Genomic DNA, 17129 nt, shown 5'->3' with positions numbered 1-17129 from the left:
TAATATTAGCTTTGGCTTTTCATTAGCATTCATTGTACTTATGACTTATAATATACCCAGCACAGTAGCTTTGGCGTTTTAGACACTAAATACAAAGTCAGAACAAAAAGGACCTGGGAAAGTAAGTCCATATATACATATATGAAAAGTGAGAAATTAGAAAAGAACGGGAACAGAGAGAAGCCGTACCCAAACCTGGGCTCTGCTTCACTTCACTGAAGGGAATTTGACAATTCTCATGGATACAGAACCCAGACTCTCTGTGGTGAATTGCACTCTTCTTACAGAATATTTTGTCCTCAAATATGAAACTAAGAGTCTTGGGATGCAAAGAAATTAATGATGGCAAGTCTATGCATTAATAATGAACGTGTGACTATGATTATTTTTCACCAGGTATTTTTCGTTAATTATCGTAACGGTTGTCTCCACTGTTCATGTCCATACAGCATTAAGAATATTTCTAGGGGGATCAAATATATGGTGATGGAAGGAGAACTGACTCTGGGTGGTGAACACACAATGTAATTTATAGATGATGTGATCCAGAATTGTACACCTGAAATCTATGTAATTTTACTAACAATTGTCACCCCAATAAATTTTAAATAATAATAATAATAATAAAAATAAAATAAATTAAAAAAAAGAATATTTCTAAAATTGTCAAGCAAGGTCCTAAACACATTCATGGAGCTGCTGGCGAACATTTATCTGCATTGAGTATTTGACACATTCAGTATTTCACTCATTCAGTTTCTGGAGGTTTTATCTCAAAAAGACATGTCTTTCACTTTGACCTGTGGAGAGATTTGAGAGATGTTCATGGAATAGAGAAAAACATTCTTCAAAAAGTTTATCCAAGATGAAATAAGAGAGAACGTGATGGGAGAAAAATGAGACAAGTTTTAGGAATTAAGTCAATTCCCATTTGGTAACTATTCCTATTTGCTGTTGGCTTTGCACCTGTGCACTTCTGCCCTCTGCTAAATAACTGTAAACTGCACATTGATTAAACATGCACCAAAGCCACAAAGTTTTATCAAGTTTCATGGCCACGTATGTGTCAAGGCAAATCAAAGGTATTTTGACAGTTAGCTAATGGAGTGTGGGTGGGAAAAAATAAAGCAAACAAACGAAGAGAAGCCGGTGTCTGTAGCTCAATGGATAGAGCAGAAGCAATCGCAGAGTTTGCTGGTGGGCGTGGGTCTATGAAACTGCTAACCACGCCGTCACACACGAGGAACGGACCCGTAAGGGCATTCTCAGCGATACAGGATGAGCGCCATGCACCCAAAGCATCCTTCTTGTGACGCTGTCACACTGGCTGTAGTTAGCCACAGGTGTGTCTTCCCCGTGATTTCCCAGAGAACAAATTAGGTGTGTGTCCATTTCCCAAGTACTGAGCACAGTTCCTGGCGCGTTCTGCATGTTCAATAATTCTGTGATCAATGAAAATGAACGATTTGCGGCATTTTTATTTTCTTCTTAATAGGACCATTGAACACACTAGACAGGCAGTGAAAAAGGACGTCCGAGTAGGTGTTGCCCACTTGTTCACTTCCATTTCTTTGGGGGAGAAAGTTTGAATGTAAATAAGTCCCAGACAGTGAGTGATCAGCCTACCAGGTAATTAGCAGGAAGTTCAGGTTCCCACTTTTATTTGTCCTTGCAGACAGAGTCTGGAGCATAGCGTGTTCTCTGCTAACAAATGGGAGTCCGGCCATCCAGGGATCTTTCCATTAGCATTCTAATAACCAGAGGCCAACGTGCCGTAGTGCTGTGTCAGAACTAATTTATGAAACGAGGTCCAAAGGCTCATTAAAATGGTCACAATTCAGTGACTGCCCAGTAAAATGAGACTATAGTTTCAGTCCCATAACAGTGAATATTTTAACATTCTATTAAGGACATATTTCAGATGTTAAAACTAGCTTAGGTTCTGGGAAAGGAAAAACAACATTAGAAAGCCATTTACTTTTGTACGAAATTGGCTCCACTCTTAGCTGTAGGCTCAAAATGCTTCAAATGTCCTATTTTAGAGCCCAGGGTGGGCTAGGCTTGCATTGACAGGTCGGGTGCATTTTTTCCTTAGAGTAAGAGCATTTCCGGCAGCCCCATCAAACCTCAGGGTTTTGAACCTACCTGGCCAACACCTGTCAGTTGTGAGGGCTGAATGCGTTTTTCCGTCGCTGCTAGACCAATGTCACCACAGCTCTCCTTTAATCATACATCCTCCCTCGTGGTGCCAAATCTCCTGGGTACTCAGAGTGCATCACTTTACATGGTGCTTTCCACGGCCAAGCCAGGTTTGAGTGGCATAGAAAATGGGACATCCAAAATCTGGGTGAGAGCAATGAAACAGTAGAGAAAGTTCTAGACTGTGAATCAGTGCAGCTCCAGGTCCTGGCTGCGGCTGATGCTCAGACTGGCCTCCTGTGAAGCAGGGATCCCCTGTGCCCCTAGTTCAGTGCCTGGCAACAGACCGGGCTCAGGAATAAAGACAGCTGTGAACTGAGCTAATGACATGCTTAATTTCTCAGTCTCTCACGCATCTAAATAGATGACGTGGGAATCATGATTCCTGTTCTGCTCAGTTCCCGGGGTTGTTTGGAGGATCTATGCTAATAATAACTGCAAAAAACACACTTTAATGGTATGGTGCTTATACTAGGGTAATGTATGGTTTTATGCATTCGCTTGTCAAACGTAACAGACTATTTCCTTTATCTCCTGAATTTTTATTCAACGGAACAGTAATGAATCCCTAAATCTTCCAAATGTGAACAATAAAAGACTCTGAATGAGTTTTCCTGGCAGTCTCTATGCCATGGCTGAATTATTTAAACTTTTACTTAATCCTGGGGAAGGAAACAAAACAAAAATATCCCAAGAATAACGATATCAGTTTTCACTAATTCCTTTAGGAAAGTTTTTTCTTTTCTTTTTTTTCTCCATCTAAAATCATCAGGTTGGTAATGTGGATGCCTCATTACACTATCAGGCAGACATCACTTTGATATCAAGGTTAAATTTCTGTGGGCGTGACTTAATGCCAGCGGAGACCACGAGTGGTAGAGGTGGGCAGCAAGTGTCCCGTTATTGTAGCTCTGTAAATCATATATAATTGAAAAGACTAAAGTATCTTTTCAAATGAGGATATTCCTGACTAAACACATGGCAAAGAAATAAATGTAAAATATTTCTCTGAATATTTCAGGGTGTCTCATAAACAGAGTTCTGGGGTGATGGGGAGAGCTGTTTGGTTGGATGTGACCTGGTGTGCCATCTAAAAGATATGTACACACACACACACTTGTATATACTTATTTATTTGAGCAAACTACAGCTGATGTTTTTTTCCTTTACTATGCAATACAAATATTCAACAAAGGGATATATGATGGCATTTTTACCAAACTTATTTTACTGTCATTTATTTGTTTGGCAACGTACCTGTTACCATCTTCCAAAAGATTGTTTAGGTAAAACACCATTTTAGGAAAGTGTCGACCAAGTGTGTTTGGCTAGACACGCAACAAGCCATGCAAGGATACACCTGCCGCTCTGTCAAAACTTGACTGACTGAAAGACCCACTGAGTGTTGGATAAACAACACTGGGCAGGATGCAGAAGGGCCTAAGTGAATTGATGACAGACCTTTGGAAGTCCCAAGTCACAGGGAGCAGTCAGTCATCGGCAGCATGGAGACGAAGGAATGAAGTAAAATGGGGGAGCAGAAGTCACATCGGTTTGGGTGTAGAATTGGAGGTGTCCTCCCAAGAGTCAGAGGCGTGGAAACCGAAATGCTGTTGCTATCTCTTGTAGTAATGCACGAATGAGAGTTGATCAAGTAAAGATATTGGATTTAACCTATATCCGCTCTTGAGGATAACATGAGATTTCCAAATATTAGTATTTGGTATGAATCTGTTTGCAAACTCGCGAGTTTAAGAAATGACGCTTTGTTTTCTCCATCTTAATGTTTTACTCCAAAGCCTCTTTCTTATGATGGTGGCAGAAAATGGACCCCTGGTCATTCTTCCTCTCCCTACCTGTGGGTCACTAACGCATTGCCAGGACAGTCGGGAAGAAAGCTCCAGAGGTGTCTCTCCCTGACCACAGAGTTCAGATGCCAATTCCCCAGTTTGTTTGTTCCTTTCAAAGACAACAGCTCTTGAGACATGACAACTTGAGCCTTGGTCTCCAAGGAAGCTGGGTTGTTCTGAGGACACAATTGCATCTTGTATTTTTATGGTTCAATGCAAGGAGAACGCCCTTTCGTCCAGGCGTTGGCAAGTCTTTGTGTTCACTGATGAACTCAGCTCCCTGCCCACTGTGCCTTCCCTTCACTACACCCAGCCCCTTTCTTCCTCATCCCTGGCCACTGCCAGCAGGTTTTAGATGAACTTCACCTTAGCAGGCAGAATCTATACACTTGCATATTTCACTCTAAATTTCTGTACACTCAAAGGAAAATTATGCCCTTGAACACTCTTTAGTTTCTATAAGGACGTTTCTTGCTAACTCAATGTACTTTTTTAAAAAGAGGTACGTTATATTTTATTTAAAAATTTTGGTTGTTTTCACTGATGGGTGACTCATCCATCCTTAATATGGTGTATTAAGTCCATTCTCCAAGAAACAGACTTTTCTTTCAGAATAATGTCCCTCACGTCTTTCAAATTTGTCTTGAAGTCCTCCTCCTTTAGATTTTCCTTTCTATCACCCTTTGGAAATTTCAACTTTATTAAATCTAGTTGTTTACATCGAGTTGTTTACGTCATCTCCCAAACCTTTGCCACCCAGCTTTCCAATTTCTTAACAGGCTTACACATTTTTTTAAAGCTCGAGTTTGGTCAATTCTATGCAAATACTCATTTGTCATACAGTTGAGCATCTTCTTGCCTTGTCTTAGAGACTGTTCTAGTTCATGAAGGGAAAGGATGTGCATTCTCTCTCTCTCTCTCTCTCTCTCTCTCTCTCTCTCTCTCTCTCTCTCTCTGTCTCTCTCTCTCTTTCATTTTTAGTTGGCATTCCTGATTCCCCGTAGCTTATTCAACATTTTCTGTCTTCGTACTACTTGCCACCGTCAAATATGTTCTGTATTTCTCTTATGTATTACGTTCGTTGCTTACAATCTAGCTCCCCCTAGTAGAAGGCAAATTCCAAAAGGCCTTGGATCTAACCTTCTTGGTACGTGACGCATCTCAAACAGTGCCTGGCCTAGAGTAGGTGCTCAAGAAATTCTTGTTGAATGAATGAATGACATAGAACCTTTGCATAGACAAATGGCAGGAAGAAAAATAAAACCTTATGATTTGCTTCCCTCAAATGGTTTAATATTTTCTTAACCAGTGCTGTTTTATTTTATGCTTTCAGATATCAACATGGCCGGAGAACCCAAACCCTACAGACCAAAACCTGGAAATAAGAGGCCCCTTTCTGCACTTTATAGGTAAGCAAGCGAGCACTATTTTATGATATATAGTAGTGAAAATTTCTTGCAACTTTAAAAGGCAATACATGTAAACTACAAGGAGTCAAATAAGGAGCAGTCCGATTGGTATAAAAAGTACAAGAAAACGCTGGTGGCCAACATATAAATACATCGCACATCATGGCCTGGCATCTCAGATGCCTAAGCTTGTCTCTGCATAAATAGCCCTTTACCGAGAGCATCCTCTAACAAAATCTGATCAAAATCTCTCATGACTCTACCTGACAAGTGGGGGAAAGGTCAGTGTGTGTTGACTACTGCATGCCATGTAGGTGTTTTCCACATGGTATTTAATTTAATTTGATTTTCCCAACAATCCTGCAATGTAGGTAGCGCTACTCTCACCTTACTGATCAAGAACCTGATACACAGCGTCTGAGGGGTCCCGCCACTGGGAGATAGATGATGGCACAGTACTCAGTCAGACTCACGCTTTCTGAGGTCAGACCCCGAATTCTTTCTACTGGATTAGGCAGCCTCTTTCTTTTGTTTTGCAAAGTACACATTCATTTCACCTCCATTTCTCTAAAACAACAGTACAGTCTTCCTCTTACGACAGAGACGCCTCCACTTCCTTTAACGCGTCCATTTCACGTCCTGGTCTCCCCCTTCTTCATGCCCCACTGTCTGCACTCACCATCTCAGTTCCGGGCGGAGAGAGTAGACTGTATGTAGCATCTTTATTGTTCTGTATGTGCTTCTATTAGGTCAGGTAGAATTCCGTCGATTTGGGGAAGATAAAAGAAAACTAAGGAACTTTAGTTTTTTAAAAACAGCCACTTTTGGGGGGGAAATCACATTCTGCTGTTAAGCCATATGTCCTACTTCATATACTTTGGCCCTCGGTTTTCGTAAGTGCTGACTGGGCATCTCTCGGCTAAATTCCCTCTTGTTACGGCTTAGCCAGCCGCTGCGGCCGCTTGAGAGGGCCTATCATCCAATTTATCCTGCCTGTTCCCAGATCCTTATCGCCACTCCTCTCTCTCCACATCCCGCAAGCCCCCTTTTCTCCTGATCTCATTTGGATGGAGGAGAATTGAGTTATACACGTCAAAATTGATTATGTTCTGACACTATGTAGAAGAAGAGTGCTCAGGAGGTACCTGGGAGCTGTGTCCTTGACTGTGTTCTCTGAAAACGAGCCTGTCTCCTTTCCAGCCACTCACTGCCCCACTTAGACTGTTTCTGAGGTCTTGTTCACGCCTGGTGCCCCAACGCGCTCTAACCAATGACCATCATAGATCTTTAAAGATGCATTGGGAATGTGTCTTAACTGCTCTTATTATTTTGGCAGCATGAATTTATTTCATTATAATCTCAATTTTTGCATAAAACTGGAAACCTGTGGGACTTAGCAAATGTTAATAATTGGTTATAGGCTGTATTGATACGAAAGGACAGAGATAAAATCCCCGACAAAAGGCAAATGGTCCTCTCTGTACTTTGAAGTAAAAGACAGTGTTTATACCACTGAGAAATGCAAATTATTTCTGATCAGATTCATTTTAAAATGTATGCACAGAGCTGCAGCTAATGCAGAACGTCTGAAAAGTCCTATTTCAGTTATTAACAGAACAAACTGCCGACGGCCTCATTTCTTATCAAAGAGTTACCACTGTCTGTGCAGATGCTAATTTTCCTATTTTCCCTGTTCTTGGAGTGTTTTGATTTTCTTATGAAAACAGAAGCTTGTGACAAGAAACAAATGTCTTTTTAACTGCTATTTCTCTATGACTAAGTTATGTTGAATTGTGAATTCAAAAGAATTAGAAGCAGAAGTTCATTTAAATCTGATACATTGTACACAACTCCCATTGCTGGGGACATGCTTGTTTATCCTAGTTTCATCTGTTTACACAAATGAAGGCCGGGATGCACTGCAATTGCCCACCGGTAACAAAGGGAACAAAAGAGTGAACGTGCGCTGAGGAAGCCTTTTCTGCATGCTTTCTTCTTACACAAGCTTAATAATAATGACACCTGACCTAGGTGTAGACCAGCTGTGTTTTCATAGTCGTTACTCGTCTGCTCAGCATACAAATCCCGGAGGCTGCCTTTCCAGATGAGAAAACTAAGCTCCCGGGACAGTCCAGGGTTTGCCTGCGGTAAGGTAACAAGATTAGGAACTGATCGCTGGTTTCCAGCCGTCAAGTCTGGAGGTCTCACCACTAGATCAGAGCTGCCCTAGTTATTCACCTGCCACCATCTAAACAGTACGATTATGAAGGCAGAAACCCATCACCAATTTTATTTCTGTCTGTGACTCGCAGGCGGCAATGGAAAGACTGTACACTGTGCATCGCATAAGAACAAATACTACCTCTGATTTGCATGATCGGAGGGCACAAGCTCGGAGCTTCAAGTTCTTTGTCTAACATAACAGTTGTATCACTTTCTTTATAGGGTAAAAATGAGGTGAAAGTACCTGTCTGGGTGTGGGGAGTATGAATATAGCAGCCGTTTGCAAGGGGGTGGTTTCTGCTTTCCTGTTTGCATCTTTCGGCACTTCCTGATCTGTAAAAGGAAAGAGCTGGAATCATTCCATTCATTCATTCATTCACTCATTTATTCAAGACATATTTATTGTGTGTTCACTATAGTCTGGGCTCTACATTAGCTGGCCTTCTTGGCAAATGACAGAAAATGCCCAGGCTGCAGGACAAGGAGCGAGCATAAGAAAATAAAAGTAATTAATGGGTCTGGTTCTCAGTAACCTCTGACTTTCCTTCATGCCCTAAGCTGCTGTGTCTCTGCATCATTTACTGAGCTGCAGATATACATGTTCTGCTGTCAAGCTTTCCTCCTCAGCTCGGTCCATTTTCTCTACATTGTCAATCGCAAAGCGGTGTCTGCATGGAGGGCCCATTGAGGCGTCACTTGCTTTGTTACTTCTTGCAAGAGGATTTTGATACGGCCAAACAGCCTGCACGAAGCCTCTGTCATGTACTAAACTGACAGGGTATACTCGGAGGACACCAAAATGGTTTAAAAACATAGTGAAGCTGCAACATATTTACTGTCTTATACACGAATTGGATGGACATATAAATAAGGGACATGAATGAAGTATGCATCCGGTTCTAGAAGAAAGGAAGTGAGAGTGTTACTGATTCTGCTGAGGAGAAGGGTGGAATGTCCGGATGACACGTGAGCTGTCTTCTGAGCAAGCAGGCATTCACTCAGCAGGCAGAGGGAGAAGGGCACGCCAGGCATAGAAACACAGGCACGCAGATCAGGAAGAGCATAGCATGGTGGGAGCTAGGATAATCCACTTGTGAAGACGGACACTGGGCTGTGACAATGGCCCTGGCTGTCAGGATCCCAAATGCCTGCTTATCAGATTAAGACCATAGGGTCTGTAGTCTGCAGGCACCAAAGAGCCATTCGCCTACGGTGAGTGATTGAAAATGGGGTGTAGGACATCCCAGATACATCCAAGGTTTCCAGCTTAGGCAATGGGGGGAATGATCCCATGACTGATGGAAGAAACTGGAAAGACATGACAAGCAGCAGCCCGCTCAGGCTTAGGGTTGGCGGACGGAAGCAAAAAGAAATGATTTCCGTCTTGGACATGAATTCATAAAGACAGACAATTCATTAAAATAGCACTGGTAATAAAAATGTCTCCCATTAGAGGCTCTTTGTATATAAACCACAATTAGTCATTTGTGAGCATTCCATAAATATTGGACCTAGTCCAAATGGTGGATAGCAAACACATTCTCTTGGTAAAAATCCTGTAAGTTTTCATAAATCGCTGCTTCGGATGTGCTGTGCACATCACACAGCATCTGTGGTGCTCCGAAGCAGTTATTCTCACCCAGGAAGTGAGTTTCCCAGCATGCCACATTCCAAGTAGTGCTAAATCATTGCTCAATGAGAGGAACTGTGTGATGGTGTTGCTTCCGCTTGCAGAGGAGACAGACCTTCTTCTCTGACGTGAGTAGAGCTGACACTTGATCAGAGCTGACCAAGTCCAGGCCTCCTTTCACCTAGAGGCAGCCGTCCCCGTCACAGGGAGCACAGTTCAGGAGGACACGGAAAGCAGAGCGTTTCACCCCGCTCATTGCATGGCTCTTACTAGGTATCATTCCCAACTATGCTCTACGGCTCTTCCACAGATGCCTTTCATAGCAAACTTCCCACTCCACTCCACAAAGGTAACCGTGGGAATCAAGATTGTCACTGCAAGTAACGTCAACACTGTAAGACTGTCACAGGATAACCTGTAGTCGCACCATGTTAAGGTCACCGCAATCAGGGGCGGTAGCCGTGAATGTGGGTGCCATGATAGGAACCCCAGTGATCAGAAACCTTGCCGGGATGGGCCAGGTAACGTGGTTCTGCAGCAAAATCTCACCGGTGATTTGTTTACTCCTTGACCCGTGGGAGTCCTGTCATCATCATTCATGGTGACTCTGTCATATCATGGGAAAGGGGGACCCTCAGAGGACACAACATGTCCCCTAGCGCCTTGAAGAGAAACGAAAGCAATAGAAGCTAATTTCCGCTAATGCTAAATAGCAAAAATCAATATGGAGGAAAAGTCTCCCAGCCATGGCTACATTGACGCGCCCTGTGTGCTGAGAACTGTTTACCAATTAGTTATTGATTGTTTTATGTATTTTCTGTCTCCTTTTATAATTTCAAGGATGACACACAGTGCATTTCTTCCCGTGTCGATGGCTCCATCTGCACTGGTAGAGGCTTCCATTTTGCCCACCCCGTCAAGTGGGCCACTCAGAAAGCCACCCAGGAGTGGGTTCTGTGTGAAAAGGTCAGGGTCAAGGTTCATCCTTCCCCTGCACTACGTCCTGTCCTTCTGAGGTGGACACAAGCCCCAGCATCGACACACCTGCGAGGGTCAGCTCCAGAGGTTGTTGTGGGGTCTGTGTGGCCATCACAGTCTTTTTGCCCCTAAACCAATCTGTCCAAACAAATCATTGCATGAAAAAGTGTGGTTTCCAGTATCCACAAGAGAAAATACCCAAAATTGTCCGCTTGTAACACTCAAAGCTGAATATCCACACATCCGGGTAACAGAGGGTCAGCGCTCTTTAACTTACGCTTCCCAATAGAACCTGAACTGCTGTTGAATCAGAAAAGGTCCCACTCTCTCACTTTGTGGATGGTCTAAAATTGTGCAACTGTTTTATATGAGTATGTTCGGTGGAAAAAAAGTGTTAGACAGGACTGGCTCCAAAAGGAAGAATAAGTTTCCTGAAAGATGATATATTTAAAGAACCTGGAACTGTTACAGCCACTCCACAAATTTTAGTTATTCTTATTATGATTATTCAATGCAAAAGGTCTATAATAAAATATTTAAAGAAGTTATTTTAAATGAGCCTTGAGCTATGATAATGCTGCTAAAATTTGCAGTCAACTAAACACATTAACATTTCCTATAATTGCCTAAAGAAGAAAATTTTTTAGAAAAGATTATGTTCAGTTATAGTATGTCACTCATTTCACACTAAGCAAATGTAATTTATAAACCTTTTAATTTAAAATGTTTGAAGAAATGCTGACACAATACCCATTAAAATAGTTCTACTGCAGGCAGTTCTCTGGTAGGTTAAAAAATGGCCTATTTGCAACCTTCTGTTATGTTTTTATGCATAAACATCCACAAATACCTTCTCGAATATGGCAAGAGCATGGTGGCAGCAAAAGAAGACTGGATGGTGGTACGTACAATTCCTTAACGTAGAGAACACTTTCCTAAGGCTTTTTGAAAGACAACAGCTCTGTTTGTTTCAGTGGAGATAATTTATGATAAAAATCAAAGAAAACAAAACCATGCACTAATTTTTAAACAGAAGTAAATGATAAGAGCCAAGAATTAGGTGGAAGCTGGAAGGAGGTTGGGGAGGGCAGGTACTAGGGTCAGGCATCTCATATCTCTAGGTCGTTGTCCCGTGTTCCTGCCTGGGAAGAAGGGACTTTATCTTCCAAACGACACTGCCCTTGCTGGTTCACAACATGGAGTGTCTTCACTGTCAGTGCTGGTTTAATTTGTTTCGATACATTTTTTTGTGTGTGTCATTATCTTTAGATCCAGTGACCAGTTATTTTAGGACAGCCCCTGGTAGAGAATTTAGGGCCTTGAGCTTCCAACCTAAGATGTATTTATAAGTTGGTTCTTTTTGATGTTGAAGAGTTACGTTAGTTAGTCCTTTTTATGCAGCAGGTACTCCTATCCCTTCTATCTTCTCAGTCTACACATTATGTTCAAAGTCCAGGATATGTTTCTCATTCCATGAGGCTGCATGGAAGGGACTGTGAAGAAACCAAAATGTGTCTAAAGTCCTATTTTTCGCTGAATCAAACTAGAGTAAAGACTAAAAAACTCTTCGTGTGGGAGTGGTACCCTCTCTTTACACTGCTTTCAATATAACTAAAAACAATCTTCTCCCAGCCCAGAAATCCTCTCCACAAAGGTAGTCGAGAAAGAAAACACCTTTGGTATTAGGTAAACACTAACCCAGAATGTGACACATATCATATGTAGTCTACTTGGAGATGGCCAAGACAGAAAGAAACCTCACCCTCTGAAATAGTGAAGCAGATAGGTCTTATCCCATACGTGTTCTCGAGATAAACAATAACCAAGTGAGCCTCAAGTAAGAGTGTGGGACAGCACCATTTGTCACTCACAGTTCATCCTAGATTCATCTGTGTTAACCAAATGGCAGCTGGATTTATCTAGAGGAAGATTGAACTTCTCATACTTTTAGGACACGTGGTAGTTTTGCAACTTGGAGCCAGGTGTCCACCAAAGTTAGGCCCTACCCTCCCACAGAAACTGGGAGATGGGGCGGGGGGGCACCATCTCCTTGATACTCACATTTCGAAGAGATGGTCCCCAGGTTCTCAAGAATAGATATGCCTAGGTCATTTTAAAGGCCTAGCTAATCTTCAACAAGGATTTATATATCTTCAAAGAGAGGAGAAAGTCCTTACGGGATGACAAATTTTCTAAAGTAAATGCTCAAAGAAAAAGGAGGGGAGGGAAGTGTCTTGCCTTATTTTCAAGAGGGAGTATTGAGTTTTAAGTTTTTAGGTTTTTGCCTTAATTTTTTTTTAAGTGCAATTAACAGTGGTAAGGACTGGCTTGCGAAAGACTTAGAGGAGATCCCTTTTATAAAGTCGCATCCGCAGAGGGTGAGAGTTCGTACAACCTCACTGACCGCTCCTCTGATGCAGGCTTGCCCTGTGAGCTCCCATCACGCACTCAGGGTGCTCTGTGGCCCGGCTCACCTCTTATCTTCTAACAACTAGAAAAAAATAGTGATAAGAAATGCATCACGACGTGGAAGAATGTCTGAGCCCATACAGAACATGTGAGGAGAAAAGATAGAGTGAATATCTATCATATAGATGGGTGTGATGGGTTAATGAGAAATCAGACAGCTCGTTGCCTCTGTCATCTTGTCTCACCTTTGCAATGTGAATGACTTTTTTAACCCCATTATAAGTACTTCATAAAATGCTGTGGTTCTATTATCTTTATAAAACTGTATTTCTCCTGGTTAGTTCAAGTGTGAAAATACCGATGACAAATTATAAGCTAAGAGAATATGTTGAGTTCTAGAGAGATTCTTTTTGAAGTTTTGGTGATAAGTAACTTCTACCCAGTAAAAAAGTAAAGTTTATAAGTTCATTAGCTTTGGTTGTCTTTAAAAATATTAATTAAAAGGCAGTCCACAAATTTATGGTAAAAATCATATAAACTGGTTGGTGTCTTTGCAAGAATAATTTTTCTGATTGAACTGAAAGTACTAAAAGGGAAGCAAAAATGGCTCCTTTTTCGATGTCTAGACAAATGAGGGAACCAGAGCAGCAAAACCCCACTAGATTATGTCAGCCACACATGATGAATGCTTCTCCCCAAAATTCATTCTTTTGGAAATTAATTAACTGTATTAAACTTTCAAATTTTCTTTCTAGTGGAATGATAGCACGATTAATCATCCATCCTTGTTGGGACTGCTAAAAACCAGAGTACTCCGAGTCAAAAGGCTCTCCTTCCAATTCCTAGCACTGACACAGAGTTCCTTGACGGTCCTTGTGGGACAAAACGAGCCCCTGTGGGACAAAAGGACCAGGGGCTCGTTTGAGTCAACCATATTTGTTACACTGCAAATGACGCTAGAGGCTACATAGTTTGCTCGCTAATGTTTGTTTGGTCTCTCTGGGAAAATCTCTGCTGATGTGTCAGAACCGTCCTGAAAGATGGCAGGGTCATCTTCTAGAAGGAGCTGGATTGGAAGCCAGGAAACTTGCAATCCCAGGGTGAGTGTGCTACCATCTGCCCACCCCATCTAGGTGATTAGAAGCAGCCAGCCTCTTTTAAGCCCCGTTTTCTCATAAAACATGGAAGGAGTTGAGTTAAACCATTTCTTAGTGTAGACCCATTGATAACATCCTGGGATTCTGCTATTTACTTTCTAATCAAGAGACTAATGTGAGGCTCAGGTACTTTATCAAGTTTATTCCTTTTTTTTCTCCAAACTCTATCCACTATTTTAACATAGTTATCTCTTTTGACTAAGTAATTCTATTTCTGAAAGTATATCTAAGAAAATAATCCGAAATATTGTTTAAATGTAAAAAAAAAAAAAATGAAATTATTCCCCAGATGTTCTTTGCAGTTTTTTTTATACTACTGAGTAATCTGAACGGACCAAAATATCATGCAATAGTGGGTACGGCACATGATTAGATGGAATGTTCACAGGGTTTCGTTATGACATGGGAAAACATTCCAGATTGAGCAGTGAAAAAAAAGTTAAACTATATAAATAGCATATTGTATAGCAGCACATAATTATATAAACAGTATATATATATATATATATAAACAGACAACCGAAACTATTTAATAAGTGAAACAAACATGCTGAGAAAACAAAATAGAGAACAAAGTATTGTTAGTGAGAATGTGGATGGTATTTTGGGGGGTAACCTTCATACCTAATGCTGATTTTCTTTCATGAGAATTTTGTAACCAAAAGAGAAAAAAGAATGAGAGGGCTCCTTGAAAGTCGGATTTTTCCAGTGGCAGCTGATAACCTTCCCCCGAAAGCAGGTAGCAGTGAGGACATTTTGTGTTTGGTGTTGTGCAAACCAGCTCAACAGACACAGCTCTCCTTCCTCAGAACTGCACTCCTTTAGTCACCATGGTTATTAGAAACGTCCGTTTCCTAGGAGGGCGACCCCATTAACATTTGTCTCACAGGTCTACGCAGGCCAGCAGCCCATGTGGAGAGGAAGCCACAGCCAGGGCCAGCTGCGGGAGTGGCCTGTCCGTCACTGCACAGCAGCTCAGACGCTCAGCCTGCAGGGTGGGAGGCAGAAGGAGCAGGGTGCCAGGGAGGGCCGCCGAAGCCATCGCATTTTCAGAAACGAAAAAATCAAAATTGATGAGCCCTTAAGTGTGCCCTAAAATAGGTAATCAGGTGATGGCCATTGTTCTGACTACAGATTAGTGAGCCAGTACCAAGGCAATGGCGCCTGCCTGACAGCAACTATCCCCCGTTGTGTTCAAAGCCGTAATTCAGTCACATGGCTGCTGCTGCTGCTGCTTTGAAAGGGCATAGTGGACGTGAGCGACAAATAGTCACAGAATAGTTTCTGTTAAAGCCCAGGGAAGAGGCTTAGTGCACGGACGTGGACGTGACTGAAAGACGGACAGGTTCTGCGTCCCCAACTCAGCGGTGACACGCTCAGTGCAGGACAGCTGTGCTCATGAGTCTGAGCGTAAGGATGTGTCAGAATGCGCTATTTTAAGACGTGATCCACCAACGGATAGCTGAGTTCGAAAAGGAATAGAGGATGACCCACAAAATACAGAGATCGTGTGTGAAACAGTGTTTTAGATTGGATTGGACTGGATTGCTAAGCAGCTGATACAGGTACTTTAAGTTCTTTCCTTTCTAAAACCATGCCAATGGGGTGAAGATGGCACTGTGATAGCATGAGAATTCTGGAAGTTTAGTTGCATTGTAACTTCCAATTTCTAGATTTGCTGAAGATTGTCTTTTTCTCATATTTTTTTTTACTCTTTATTATCTAAACTCAGGTTAACAAATCACATGGTTAGAGGATTGACAAAAGAAATATTGTACAACCAGTATTTGAAATTATGAACTAAATTGAGTGTAAGAAAGTTAAAACACTTGACCTATAGTACACAGAGACATTGTGAAAGAAGTAATATCAGCATCCATTTCAACTGAAAAATCAAACATGTTTTCAAATGTAACGTGGAAGAAGCAAAAACCAGGTCTAGCATGGGTGGGGCATGGGGGAGACAGTCGATTACAGACGGACAATCTGGCCAGAGGAGCTCGAGAACAAAGGTCCAGGCAGAATTTCAGTGGAAAAGGCTGGAAAGGCAGCTGGGCAACCCGGTCAGCTGGTCTCCATGAGGGATCTGGGGACGGCAGACTTTGGAACTTACTAGGAGCCAAGACAGAAGCCAAATTTTAGAGGCAACACAAATTGGTGGAGAAACGAAGGCCAGAATGAGAGGGCCTCATGGGGTCAGCCCTGCCAGTCTGTGGAGCAAGAGGAGACTTGGAGAAGAGTTTCTGATCTAGGCAATTTTGAGTGGACCACACGGTTTCCAGCCTGCAAGGATAACTTATCTCGAAGCCTCTTAACAGAGCTGGCTCAAGGATTGACCAAACACTGCCTGTATTAGAGATTCTCCATGGGTCTGGTGGAGGACACAGAAACGGAGAATCACTAACTGAGTCACTCACCAGTGATTAACACCACTGGACATTGTTCTGGGCTCTGAGTACACACTGGTTAAGCAAATGGACAAGAATCCCAGACCTTGCCTTCAAGCATGAAGCAAGTGATGTGTTTCCTAGCCGGATCATCAGCTCTAATGCGTCTTTCGGAGCAAAAATTAATATAAGACCTGGTATTATATTACATTATATTATATTATATTATACCCTGTCTTATAGTAAAATAAGACCAGGTCTTATATTAATTTTTGTTCCAAAAGACGGGTTAGAGCTGATTGTCCGACTAGGTCTTATTTTCAGGGAGACACGGTAATAAACAAAAATAACCAATTGAACTAACCACATGTGAGAAGGTGGGAGGTGTCACAGAAAAAGTAAAACAAGGAAAGAGGCAAGGGGAGTGGGAAGATCAGAGTGCAGCTGCTTTGAGTTGGGGGTCGGTGAAGACCTGGCTGAGAAGACCCTTGAACACAGACCCAGAGAAGGTGATGGGCACCGATGGATTTGGAAGTAGAGCCAACAACCTTGCTGACAGATTGGGTGTGGACGGTGAGAGGAAGAACAAAGTCAAGGACACTATTATCTACTGCTAGATAAAATGTACTGGTTAGAAAAAACTTACTGTGCGTCCTATGCACACCTGGGCTGAGGTGGCTCGAGCCGCCCTACTCTGTGCGGTGTTTGTGACGGCTTGTGCGTTCCACGGCTGGTGCCTGAGTGGGGTGGCGAGAACAGCTGTGGAGCCCAATGTCTTTCTCCACGTGGCGAGCTCAGGTTTTGTCACAGCACAGAGGTCTCAGATAATCAGAGTTTTACATAGTGACTGAGTTCGAAAAGGAAAAAGCTGCCCATGCCCTGGAAAA

General features: G+C 42.2%; 1 protein-coding gene across 13 annotated transcripts in view; it reads left to right on the top strand.

Annotated features, from left to right (window-relative positions):
• Positions 1-17129, top strand: part of RALYL (RALY RNA binding protein like) — a 499528-nt gene that overhangs the window by 398441 nt on the left and 83958 nt on the right. For all 13 annotated transcript variants that reach the window (XM_033126911.1, XM_033126900.1, XM_033126901.1 and 10 more), the window contains one exon: positions 5383-5458. In XM_033126911.1, the coding sequence (XP_032982802.1) occupies positions 5383-5458 (76 nt within the window). The remainder of the gene's footprint in view (positions 1-5382; positions 5459-17129) is intronic.

Source organism: Rhinolophus ferrumequinum, chromosome 14, assembly GCF_004115265.2.
Source record: "Rhinolophus ferrumequinum isolate MPI-CBG mRhiFer1 chromosome 14, mRhiFer1_v1.p, whole genome shotgun sequence".
Taxonomy (NCBI): Eukaryota; Metazoa; Chordata; class Mammalia; order Chiroptera; family Rhinolophidae; genus Rhinolophus; species Rhinolophus ferrumequinum.
This window is presented reverse-complemented; position numbering and strand designations above follow the sequence as displayed.